This window comes from Galeopterus variegatus, unplaced genomic scaffold, assembly GCF_000696425.1.
Source record: "Galeopterus variegatus unplaced genomic scaffold, G_variegatus-3.0.2 Scaffold3106, whole genome shotgun sequence".
Taxonomy (NCBI): domain Eukaryota; kingdom Metazoa; phylum Chordata; class Mammalia; order Dermoptera; family Cynocephalidae; genus Galeopterus; species Galeopterus variegatus.
Genome location: NW_007729217.1, coordinates 203,928 through 217,476, shown reverse-complemented (window position 1 = coordinate 217,476; position 13,549 = coordinate 203,928). Strand labels below are relative to the sequence as shown.

General features: G+C 42.7%; 1 protein-coding gene across 1 annotated transcript in view; it reads right to left on the bottom strand.

The window, feature by feature from the left end:
• Nucleotides 1–3,807: 3,807 nt before the first annotated feature.
• Nucleotides 3,808–13,549, bottom strand: part of DCLK3 (doublecortin-like kinase 3) — a 19,167-nt gene continuing 9,425 nt past the window's right edge. The window contains exons 2-4 of the mRNA XM_008583967.1: nt 9,183–9,315; nt 6,558–6,725; nt 3,808–4,403 (exon numbers count right to left, since the gene is read on the bottom strand). Coding sequence (XP_008582189.1) covers nt 4,210–4,403; nt 6,558–6,725; nt 9,183–9,315 — 495 coding nt within the window. The 3' untranslated portion in view covers nt 3,808–4,209. The remainder of the gene's footprint in view (nt 4,404–6,557; nt 6,726–9,182; nt 9,316–13,549) is intronic.

The following is a 13,549-nucleotide window of genomic DNA, read 5'->3' as shown; positions in this document are numbered from 1 at the left end:
TTCAGAGTACTGGCCACTAGTTTCAAACATAGCCTTTCTACTCTCTTAAAGTGGAAGGTCTGGGGCAGGGGTTAAGGAGACTCCGGATAAATACCTCTGTTACATAAAGGGGTCTTTTCAGTATCACTCATCCATGCGCATTTGGAATCCAACTTGCAGGATCCAAAGCAGAGCAGAGGCTGGGAATGGAAGGGATGGTGCCACTCCACACTGGGGTCTGCATCTGGAAACTGGCATTTTTGGTAAACCAAGTGATGACGGGCAAGTCACATGACTTCTATGAGCCTCGGTCTCCACCTGTGTAAAGTGGGGCTGAGAATCACACCTCTTGGTGCATTGTTCTGTGATGGAAATGAGATACACAAAGGAATTCACCCCAAGAGCTATAAAATGCTACATAATTGTCAAAGTTTAAAACACATTTTCTGTGTTGTTACTTGTCAATTATGTCCAGATAGGAACATTTGAGTAATTTAAAAAAAAAAAAAAAAACCATGTGGGAAACCATTAGAGAAAAGAGAAACTTTTGCTGCTCTTTATGGGAGGATAAATTAATTCAAAATCAAGCTCGTGATATCTGATGAAATTGAAGATTTTCTCTCTCTAAGAAGAGAAATTCTCCCAAATATGCACAAGGGATGAATATAGGATGGTAAATACAGCATGTTAGTAATAAGAAGGAATTAGTAACAGCCTAAATGTTCATCAGGCGAGAAACTAAGAAAGTTAAGTGAATAGATTCAAGCAACATTGAGAAAGTAAAACCAATGTGACAGACTGGATTTAAGAGATCAGCGTATCGTATCAAGGGAGATGCCTGTGTTTTGAACAGTACCATTCCCTGAGATGGGAAGTAATGCAGGGGGACCAGGTTGGGGGTGAAGATTGTGCATTCTGCCTTGGAGGAACCTCTGGTGCCTACACATGTAGATGTCTTGTAGGCGTTTGGGCAGATGGGTCAAGCCTTGGATGGAGACATAACTGGGCATAGGGGAGAAGATGATCATCTGCAAATAGCTAGTGACTGTAGATGACACTGTCGAGGGAGAGAGTATAGAATAGAAGAAAATAGTCTAGGACTGGTCTTTGAGGAACTGCAACTATATTTTAACAGCTTTACTGAGGTGTAACTGACACACAATAAACTGTACATATCAAAAGTGTACAATTTGATAACTTTTGACATATATATACTCCCACGAGTCTATTATTACATTTACGATACTGAACATATCCATCATCTCCAAAGCTACCAGTTGTTCCTTTATAATTCTTGCCTCCCTCTTCTCCCCATCTCTGTCCCCAGGCAACCCCTGATCTGCCTTCTGTCACTATAGATTAGTTTGTATTTTCTATATAGCATATAAATGAATCAGAATGCAGTCATTTTTTGTCTGACTTTTTTCAGCCTGATTATTTGGAGGTTCATCCATATTGTTCATTATCAACAGTTCATTCCTTTTTTGTGGCTAGATATTATTTGCTGGATGGATATACCACCATTTATTTATCCATTCACCAATTTATGAACATTCAGACTGTTTCCACTTTGGGCTGTTATAAATAAAGCACCTATAAATATGATAAAGTCTTTGTAGGACATATGCCTTAATTTCTCCTGGGTAAATTCCTAAGAGTGGAATGGCTGGATCATATGGTGTGTGTACGTTTAACTTTTAAAAGAACTGCCAAACTGCTCTCCAAATGGGGAGTACCATTTTACATTCCCACCAGCAATGTACAAGAGTTCTGGTTGCTCCATATCCTCATTAATAGTATGGTTAGTCTTTTCATTCTAGCCATTTAATTTTAGCCATTCGAATGGGTGTGTAGTGGTATTTCATTGTAATTTTGATTTGCATTTCCCTAGTGACTAAGGTTGGAACAACAACTTTTAGCAACTGGAAGAAGACTGAACCTGTACAGGAGACCCAGAGGAGTAGACAAGGATATAGGAGGAAATCCACAAAAATGTGGCATCACAGAAGTCAACAGAAGAAATGACTCAAAAAGAGAGTGGTCAGTAGGGTCAAATGATGCTAATGTAGGGATTGAAAACTCTCTTTTGGATTTAGTGACACAGAGGTCACCAGTGCCTTTATCAAAAGATGTTTCAGTAGCAACTGGATCCATAATCCGACCTCTTTCCACATTTCCATAATCAGTACCATTGCGTTGACTACTGGACAGCAGCACCCTCTCCTCAGGGGTCTGAGTCCCATCTCCACAGAGCCCCTCCTCCAAGCTCCTGGATTAAAGCACCAGCTGATACCTCTTTGCAGGGGTTTCAAGTTTCTAGTGGATGTCACAGGTTTGGTTCCCTGGAAAGCCAACTGTGAGGTCCAGATCAGCATGCAGAAGGTTTATTAGGGAGTGGTCTCAGGATCAGCACCTCTGGAAGGAAAGAGAAAGAAGTAGTATTGGGCATGGGAGAGGTTAGGCTGCGATGCAGTCTCAACCAAGGGCCCATCCAACCCCCATGAGGATCTCTGAAGCTGAATGGCCCTTCAGCATTGTCCCCACTTGGGGCAAAGAGGCTGAGCCTTCATGCCCCACATGGACCTGTCATCAGACGTGGACTGACCCAGGACGGGGCTGTGGGGTTACTGTCCTCAGCTAAGAGTAATTCCCTTCCCGTAGCGGGCTGACAGCTGAGGATGGTCAGCCAGCAGCACTCAAAGCAGCATATTCCCTTCAGTCGAAGGAAATTCTGGGTGGCAACCTACGTCATCCACTACAAGAGATGTCTCCTCCAAGCTTCTAGGTTCTAGTAACCCCCACCTCTTCCCTTGGTCCTCCACTCAGAAATAGAAGACACTTCGTGCAGTTACTCTCTCTAAATTATTCCAGAGCCCACTTTGTGCTTTTTCCATTCTCCAACACCTATTTAAGCAATTTCTTATACTAAATTTTCTAGTGCTGTTCCTGTTTTCCTGACTGATATACTCCTCCACCCAGATGACTCCGAAACTCTTAGGGAAGGTAGAGAATAGGTGAGAAACCACATTTTTGGCTGATTGTCTGGCCTACTGACCTGGTTACACATAACCTGGAAAGATTAACTTGAGAAATAGGACATGTTTTACTTTCAACTCATGCATACTCCCAGAATCATCTGAAAAGACCAACATTTCAGTACAGAAACCTGGAACATGTGTTCTGTGCCCTCCATGTGCGTGCTCTGCAGGTAGGAATGTGCCTGAATGCTGAGCTCCATCAAGCTCTAGTGTAATCTGTTTACTGCATTTCTGACATATTAATGCTCTAAATGGCTCCCTTGTGATCTGATAACAGGAACACAGTCACAGCCTGAGTGCCTGACTTCACATAGAAGTGACTCAGACTCAGGGATAATTGGGCTGGAAAGCAATATACCTGGGTATTCCTGGGGCAAGAATGATTTGATGATCTCTTCTTTCCATTTTTCAGATGGCACCAAATCTGATTTTCAGTAAGACTGAAATGCTAGAGACCAAGATTTGGTCACCCTAAACAAACAGATCTTGTCAATTAACCAAGTGTCCATCACATTTATATATGCAGTCGTATTGGCTGCAGGAGATGCGTCTGAACTACAATTCCCTGGCTCTCAGCATTAAGAAGTAATCAGGGGCCAACCATGTAGTTCACTCGGAAGAGTGCGGCGCTGGGAGCGCAGCAGCGCTGGGAGCACTGAGGCCACGGGTTCGGATCCTATATAGGGATGGCCAGTGTGCTCACTGGCTGAGTGTGGTGCAGGCGACACCAAGCCAGGAGTTACAATCTCCTTACCGGTCACACACACAAAAAAAGTAATCAGAATACAGATCCACTTCTGTTATTCAGAGCACATTTTATTAACACAGAAAGACCACGATTCACCTTATTATTAATCTAAAGGGGGTAGTTCAGGCCCTGGTCAGCACCACTCATGTAGTATACTGTGAACTTGATTACAAAAAGGAAGCAAAACACATCACTATTACCAAAATTCCTCACTGATGACAATGCTTATCCCCCACACCAAAAAATGTATTAAAGGCTTCAGATATACAAATCTAAAAATATGTTACAACATTTAACATTATGATGCAGTTTTTTTTAATATGCTTTAAAATATACTAAATGTCTCTCCTCTGGTTCTCCAATTATGTGAAGAACTCCCTTTCAGTGTTTTTCTCTCCGACTTTTATCCTTTTCTCTGTCCTTGAGCACTGCCCGAGGCAGTGACTATGATGCAGGCTCTGCAACCCTCCTGTGCTGGCTCCGGGAGTGGCCCTCGCTGCTGGGGGACACCTCCTTTTGTAAGTTCACCATGCCAGTCTTGCCAGCCGTTTCAATCCAGGGATGCTGAAGAACCTGGTGGGCTGTATAGCGCTTTTTGGGGTCTACCACCAGCAACCGGCTCACCAGATCTTTGGCAGCTATTGGAATGAGAGAAGGAGGGGAAAATGTGGTGAATGTGGGTTTTAATGAATTTTTCTTCCCGATACATAAAAACACAAATATCCATGTTAGCACCATGGGCGGACTAAAAGGCTCTTTCATACACTAGAGCAGCACAATCCAATAAAAGATGGAAACATTCTATATCTGCCTATCCACTCATGACTATTGAGCATTTGAAATCTGGCTAGTGAGACCAAGGAACTTTGAATCAATTGACATTTAAATTTAAATAGCTATGTGTGGCCAGGGGATACTGTGTTGGACAGCACGGTTCCAGAGGATGTTTGTTCATTTCTCTAGAATCCTGGGGCCAGGCCCGACCCTAACATCCATGACAGGGAAAGAGAATAAATGGAGGCCACATACCATATGTCTACATACTTTAAAGTTTTAGATCAAACTAACAAGTGGTTAAATAAAATATGTTCAATCTTCCTAAGCCAATAAATATGCCTTCATATTGACAAAATTTAAAAACGTGTAAAGAAATCTAAGTAGTAAATAATGTAAACCCAAGACCATGACTAATTCTAGAGAAATATAGTGACAACTGGTCGGCCAGGTGGCAGGCAGAGAGTAGAAAAGATTTCTCCCTGGCTTGTGGGCTCTCCTAGCCCAGCTCATTGAGCCTGCTCTGCTGATCATTCGAGAATGCATGGGAAGAAAACATCCATTTCTTTTTTTTTTACTCTTATTGAGGGATGCCCCTTGCTCAAGATCAGCTGCTCATCCACCAGTCGCCCCTCCCCAGCACCCACCATCCAGCCACCTCTTAGGTACAGAAGCCACGATTTCTCCTACCCCACCCAATTCAAGCTGAGCAAATTCTGCCCACAAAGTGCTCTGGCCCTATCCCTACCAGCATCACTCCTTCACGGTCCTCAAAGGACTCAGAGGCTAGAAGGCCAGATTTAAAGGGAGAATTCTCAGACTCTCATGTATGTGTGTGGACCACTGGACACCCCAACTCTCTCTACACCCTCCAAACAGCTGCTCCTTTGGCTGTCCTTTGGCAGTGGGAAGAGGCTGGGAAATGAGGTCTCAAAACCTTGGAAGTGGGCATGGGCCATTTGGACAAGGAATTCTGTTGCCCCAGTGAGTGGCCCAGAAGATAGAACCCGGGCTGTGGGGGTGTACATGCCCTCAGCCCCACAGTCTTCTCACTCTGTAGGGAGGGCTATAACCAGAGCAGGGCTCTCTAAGGCATGGGGCCCAGGAGAGGGGCCACCCATGCCCAAATCTAAGGACAGTGCTGCACAGAACTTCCTAAAATGATTTTTATTCCTTCACTTCCCAAATTGCCACTGTCTTGATCCACTCAAGACTCAATCTACCTGCCTTGACAGGAAAAAAGATGAAGTTTTTCCCTTCTCTCACACCCCAATCCTAGGGATGGGGGCAGTTCATTAACTAATCTTAGATGGCATGTTTAGGGGAAATTGGAAAAAAAAGTTATCGCTCCTACTCTACTTTTTAAGCTAAAGCTCAAAGCCTCAAAAGCCCCAATTATCTAGTTCTCAATTTTACGAGGGCAGTGAGTAGGACAGAGAAATCAGTGGAGACGAGGGGAAAGATTCCATTTGGAATCAGATGGAAATGAAGACCAAATGGACAAGGGTCATGCATGCTTCCAGGTCACTAAAAAGTAACAGAGAGCCTCCCCCTTAACTTGCAGAGTCCCTGTGCTCCAAGTATGCCCTACAGGACTCTTGATTATTCGTGTGTAAAACAAGCATTTTCAGTCTATTCCATTTACAAACATTTCTGTGCATAACATGGCCTTTCTCTTTCCAAGTGACAGTTATGATGTTTCTGACATTTTTCAGTTCTGAGGTTATTTGGTGCCTTAAGGAAAAGCACCTGGTGACTGCAACTGGTGCTTAGACTTTTTCACTAAATCTCAAAGCAACTCATGGTTCTGGAGTGCTACACACTGCACAAAGCTGCTGAGGAAATAGAGGATGAGGCTTGACACATTGACAGCCCGACTCTGTGCCAGGTACTGGGGAGGGCCGTGTGCATGTCTTATTACACAGCTGACCCGAAAAACCTGCTTCACAGTCAGAACCCAGGAGGCGTCCCAGCCCAATATCCCCTCCTCTCTTGCCTGGGGAAGCCCCATATCTCACCATTGGAAATATTGTCCCAGTAAGGGGCAAGGAACTCGAAGTGGCCCAGCTGGATGATGTTAAAGAGCTCATCCTGGTCCCTCTCTGGGCTGCGGAAGGGAGGGAAGCCACACAGTAGGATATAGAGGATCACACCCGCAGCCCACATGTCCACCTCCAGTCCATAACCTGCACAAACAAAGGCAGAGACACCGGGAAACCTGAGATCAGGCGGGGTCCAATGTGATAAAGTAAATGATGGAGAACTGCAATTCTAAAGAGTTCTAAGTCACAAGGGACCTCAGCTCTCAGTACGCAAGAACTGCTTGCAAACACATGGGCGGGCTTTACGACCCAGTCATACCTTCCTTTGCCACCAGCTCCTACAAACAAGGGGTCTACACCAGTGTTACTTAAAGTTTGGTTCACGGACCACTGCCATTTTGTAATCCTTTATTAGTGGCCTGTGATCAAATGAACACAGAAATTGAAAGCAAGCATTTGGAAACTCTTGTGGCATTTCAACATGGCTGTGATATTCAACCGCACAATCAACGGGCACGTCTTGTTAAAAAGGGCTTAGATCATGTTGCCAAACACGCGGTAAATTACATGTGGCACAAGCAGTGTTTGTCACATTCAGCAGGACTATGTATGAGTCCACACTGTAACAGAAATTTTAACACCTGGCCCTTCACCAAAAAGAGTTTGAAAAACCCTGGTCAACACCAGCAGTTTCTATTAACTATGTCATTGTCTTCCCTCTCATTCAAAAAATATCATTTACTGGCTTTTTTAATGATTAATATTCACTTAATATTATATCGTGGTATTTCCTACATAAGAGTTTCCTATAAAGAACATAAAAAATATCCTTCACAAACATGATTTTTAATGGCTGTTAGTATTCCCTTTACATAATGAATTCCCTATGTTGTAATTTAAATTTTTTTACAACTGTAAGGAATTTTCTGATGAACATCCCTATATATTAAATATTTGTACACATCTCTGATTATATTCTCAAAATAACTTTCTAGAAATGAAATGCACAAAGTAATATCCAGTAAAGGTTTATAATACATATTAACCCATCATCCTCCCAAAAGTTATAACGGCAACACATACATTTTCAAACACTTTCCAACTTTTTACCTTTAGGAAAGATAAACACTTGGCATCTTTAATTTGGAAGTTAGATACTCGGTATTAAGCTCCACAGTATGTTTGTCAACATAAAAATCAGCACGAAAATATTAATAAGAACTCACTAATGACCCCAATTTTGATGGTCTTTTTCAGTTTCCAACCATCTTCAGTTCTTGGGAGGGACAGATTCTCCCAGACCACCCCATCTTGTTGAAATTTGCCCCTTGGCCTCTGTGACAGGGCACTTTCCTGATCTTCTTCCTGCCTCCAGGCTTACCCCTCCCTCCTCCTCACATCCCAGAACTCTTGGCCTCCTCAAGAATCTGTCCTTGGCTGTCCTTGCTGCCATCACTAAAGACCTTATTGTCTCACCAGTTCAGCCACCACCTCTGTGTTGAAGAGTCTCAAAACTACATGTTCAGCCCAGGGCTTCACCTTCTTGCCAACTGGACAACTACATGTATCCATCCTGGTATCTCTGCAAAGTCAGTGTGTTCAAAATATAACTCTCCCCCTCCCGCCATCTCCCAAAAGAACTTTCCTTTAGTTAGCTACTTTCACTAAATGCTCATGCTCCCTCGGTATTCTCCTGTCCCACTGTCACCATATCACAGTGGCTACTGTGCTTGCCACACCAAGTCTAAAAACCTCCGCCCAGCCTTCTCATTTGTGGAGAATGTAGGCTGAACCTACCCAGCCACCTATACTTCCCCCAGGCCCACTGAGGCTAATCTCAATGCCTTACCACCAGGCCACGTGCATATCCCGGTCTCCTTAGCTTCCCTGACACTTCTGCTGCTAGGAAACTACAAATCCCTTCCCCCTACCACCAACCCTACAGCCCATCCAGAGCCTTTCCATCTTACCTAGGGTGGGTAATTTTTTTCCTCGAGTGCCACACTAGTCAAATAGCCATTCATATATTTGGAGCCTTATAATAATCACTATGTCCTCTTTGTGTATTTTACAGAGTATGTCACTAAAACAGTCCATTTGATCCTCATAATATATACAAATAGGTAATAAATATTCATGGTGTTTGAAATCGAATCCCCTTTTCCTTTAAATGCAAGGTTGGTGAAGTAATTTCTTAACCAATTACTGTAAGGACTGCTTCAAGTCTCTCCCACTAGAGGTAGCACAAATGGCCTTGCTTGCTAGAGCTCTCCACCCAATTCCCCTCCCTCTTTTCTCTCTCTTTCCCACCTACACACACACATACACACACACACACACACACACACACACGCACTCTCTCTCTCTCACACACACACACCTCCATCCGTCCTGTAACAAGGGCAGCCCTGATGAGGAAAAAATACTCTTGCTTTAGTCAAGGAAGTTTGCTTCAAATATTTCCACTAATGTCTGAGTTCAAGGCCTACCACCAACTCTCTGAGATTGTTGACTGTTCCATATTGAAAAATATCAATTGTTAAAAATAAACATTTGTTGGTAAGTGAGCTAGAGTCCCACAGAGTGATGTGTGACACTTACCTTTCTCAGAAAGAATTTCAGGAGCTACATAAGTCGGAGTCCCACACACAGTAAATATAGGTCTCACCACATACTTGGCAAGGCCAAAATCAGCCAGTTTCAAGGTGGTAGATTTGTCCTCATTTCGCTGAACCTGTAAGGAACCAAAATCCCCAAACCATGAAAACTGTGATGAGAACAAAGAAAGAATACTAATGAGACAGCATGCATACAAGGACAAGATACACAAAAAATAAACCTATATGAGCTTTCAGTTTAGCGCAATGCTGACAAATCCAGCTCGACTTCAGTGACAAGTGTTCGTGTTTTCCACTAAAGAACCAATGAGTTAGATTTACTGTGCCATCTGATATGGTAGCACCATATTGTTACAAGTGGCTATTTAACTTTCTTAATTAAAATTAAATTAAAAATTCAGTTTCTCAGCTGCACTAGGCACCTTTCAAGTGCTCAATAGCCACTTATGGCTTGTGGCTCCCATACTGAACAGTGCAGACAGGGAGCATTTCCATCGCTGCAGAAGGTTCTATTGAGTTAGAACAAGGATCAGTGATACATAGAGCACAGACTAGCTTTTGTGAGAACTAGAAAATGCCTGTGAGTAATGAAAAAGGCTGGACAGAGGGGGAAAATAAAGAAAAAAGAACTGGAATTAGAATGAAAGAGCAAACAAATAAGCAGGAGAGAGATGTTAAATACAGGCCCTAATCAGGAGGGGTGGGGGATTCAGAATCAAACAGACCAGGAGTCTTCGAGTAATTTCACCTTCAATACTTGCAGCCAAACAGTCAAGGACAGATTTCTTCACTTGTCCAAGTTTCCATTAGCTCATTCATTAAAAAAGAGGGGTGTGGGGGGATAATTTCCAGTAAGTAGGCTTATGTCAGGAGTTTCATTCAGTGACTGTAATCTACCTAGCAAAGTGTTAGCACTAGGGTGACCAATAGTCCCAGTTTGGCTCAGACTTCCACCAGGTTTTAGAGAAGGGCAGAATTAGTCATTTTTTAAACTAGAGAAGAAACACAGCTACCCTCACTCTAAATCAATACACTCAATTCTTGTCCCCTCAAAACATATCCCACCTGAGCCTCATTCCTTCAAACAAGTCCAGGAGACTGGCTTTCTGATGTTGGGTACACCCATTCCCAGTGTCAAGTTAATATGTCGTGTCTTCCTTCACGGCACTAGGAAACTACCCATCATATTCGCATATTAGATGATGATTGTTAGGAGAAGTTGGGTTTTAGCCTAAGAGAAATGACTCTTGAGGTAAGTGTACCAACTATTGAAATCATTATACAAAAAATAATACTAATAAATATTAAATACTAATTAAATATTAAATACTAAACATTAATAAATAAAACTAAAGGTGTGTTCTATTTCACATGAAGAAAGAAAGGAAAGAGAGAGAGAGAAAGAAGCAAACAAACAATGGAAGAAAGAAGGAGCTATCAAATAAGTAATGAGGGGCAAACCCAGCATGGCTCGCAGCAAGTAAAAGATGCATTGGTGTCCCCATGCCACAGAAGCAGTTTTCCACTCCGGGGAAACGTTAAATAATCAGGCACAAATCAAAACTCCAGCCTCCTTCATTACTAGTTGGTACCTACACAAGTAAGGTCAAAGAGCAACTGTCCCATATCTCATCACAGAGCTGACTGCTCCAACCAAAAGTGAACAGAGCAGTCAATTAGACCTCAATGTGGAAACTTACTGGGATAAACCTGGGCGATTTTATCCAAGTAAGAGACTCATTGGTGCTACCAGAGCAGTAGGAGAAATTATCAACTTGTCTGTAGGCACACAACCTCAAGTCCTTAGTGGAACTAAGGCAGAGGTTCCTCACACTCATACCAGTGCTTGGGGACAGGAGGGCAATGGGGGAAGTCTGATTCTCCCTGTGCTGCATCAGAGCCACGGGCGACACCCAGAAATGCAGGGTGGAGCAGCTCTTCGCCCGTCTCTCCGACAGAATAAGTTCTCTGCTCTTTCTTGGGTTCCTGCCAGTGAACTTACAGCTCTATGAGCAGCATGTGTCTTAATTACTGAGCCTGAGTCACCACCAGACAATCTAATCAATATCTCCATAATTAACCTAACCAAATGGAAAATCACACATTTAGAAGTAAAACACAGTTCTGCTTGGTCTGCACACATAGACAGTCAGAGCCCAAAAGGATCAACGGAGGTAATTATCAGAAAAACTTAGGCTAGAAAATCTAGTTTGAAAGAAAAGGAAAATAAAATAAGGTGGTGCGTAGAATTACCAGTTGGGTCATCTACGTTAATCACATTTTCTGAGTAACTGCCGAAAAAATATGTCCCTTACAAATACTAATAAATACTCCCAACCAAATGATCAACATTAAAAATTAAAGCATTTTGCTGATTCAATACGCCAAAATGAGATGAGCATTCCTATCACAAAATAACTGAAACATTCTCTTTCTCATAGAAACCCCCAATTCCAAAACCTGGTTCCACTGAGATAGCAGCAAATTAAATGTTTTAGAAACTCAGACTTTGACTTTGAAAATGTATTTTGTTAAATGTCCAGATACTGATGGATACATTTTCAAAATGCCAAATCTGTTTTTTAAATTGTTTTATAGGCCTTTCTAAAATATATTATGCCTCCTGTTGTCTCTCCATGGTTTAGCTTTTCTCTTTGAGTCTCAGAAGCACCCTCGGAGCATCAACAATCTCATGAGCAGAACGCAGGAGTGGTTAAGACCACTGGTGGAGTTTGTCCCTTCCAGAAAGTGGCTCCAGACTGCTCAGTGTTTGCAATTCTTCTGTCTCCAGCTTCTGCTGTCGGGAGTTATTTAATATTCTTCAGTGCTGTCATTTATTTCACCTACGTAAGCAGCTAAATTACATTGGTTTGGGTTTGTTTGTTTTTAACAGGCATCTCACATTCTTGGCTACTTTTGAGTGATGTCCTCCTAGAATCTGTGAGACTTCTAAGACCATCAAATTCAAACCTCCACCCAAACAGAAAACTTGTCTAAAACATTTTTCCACCAGATTATCATTTACCTCTGCATGAAATCTCAAAATGGCAAAGACTCCACAACTTTATTCAGTAGCCCATCCTAACTTGGAAGAAGAACCACCCCTATGTTGATTCAGAATTCCACCCCCAATTCATTTTCTAAATCTGCCCTCTGGGGTGACACTGAACAAGGACACGTCCCTCCCAAAGATGGGAAACAATACCCTGACCCCCCAACATGCCTTTTGGCTTCTCTCAGTTAGCACCTGAGGATCCTCCAGCTGATCCTTATGGGACCGGCTTCCTGACCCTCACCCCTCTCTCGCTCCTTCCTAGTCTAAATGCAGCCCCTGGACCGGTACCATCGGCATCACTTGGGAGCTTGTTAGAGATCTCAGCCACCCCAAAACCACTGAACCAGAAGCTGCATTTCTACAAGACCCTAAAGTGATTCATATGCACAGCACGGTTCTGGATGATCCCCGTGCCATCAATGCCTCTTTTGACAAAGAATGCCTAGAACTGAATACCACACACCAGGTATGATTTGCTCAGGGTGGTGGACCTCCGGACTCTCAGCTGACCTGGCACTGGTTGGCCATCAGGACAGCCAAAGATTCCATTAAATGTCCCTCTTCAACATCCCTACTTCAGAAAGCCTGCCAGGGCCTTCCTGGGTTTGGTGGGGGGCCCTTGAATACCTCTCCCTGTCTCTGTCTTTTTGCTATCTACACTTACTGCGCTGGGTCATGTTCCTGCTGGTTCTGTGTTTTCAGCTGCCATCTAAATGAAAGACTGTTAGTGATTACACGGCATTGTAATGACTATCTGTCTGCAGCCATCGCCCCCTTTTCCATAGTGTCCTGCTTTAAATCCAGGTGATCAATATTATTTACATAAGCATCCAGATAACACTTGCACGATCACAAAGCTTCAAGGGGGATCTATTTTTCTGAATATTTAGCCTCCGTTCTCCCCTTCAATGGTACAGTCAATTTGAATGTGATCTTGCATCTCTGAACAGAAGATGGCAGTAGAATATAAACCAAACAGCAAGCACTACCTTAAAAATTAAGATATGGGTAAAGCTTATTGTTACCAAGTTCTTTCTTTTTTTTTTTTTTTTAATTTTTATTTTGTCAATATACAATGTTGTTAGTTATTGTGTCCCATCACCAAAACCTCCCTCCCTCCTCCCTCTCCCCCTTCCCACCCAGATGTGTCCCCTCCATTTTCTTGTTGTAAGAGCTTCAAAAAAAAAAAAGAAAAAAAAGTTGAGGTTGTTAAATCTTCCTCTCCCCCCCCCCCCCCCCCCCTTGTGTTTTTTTTTTTTTTTTTTTTTTTTTTTTTTTTTTTTTTTTTTTTTTTT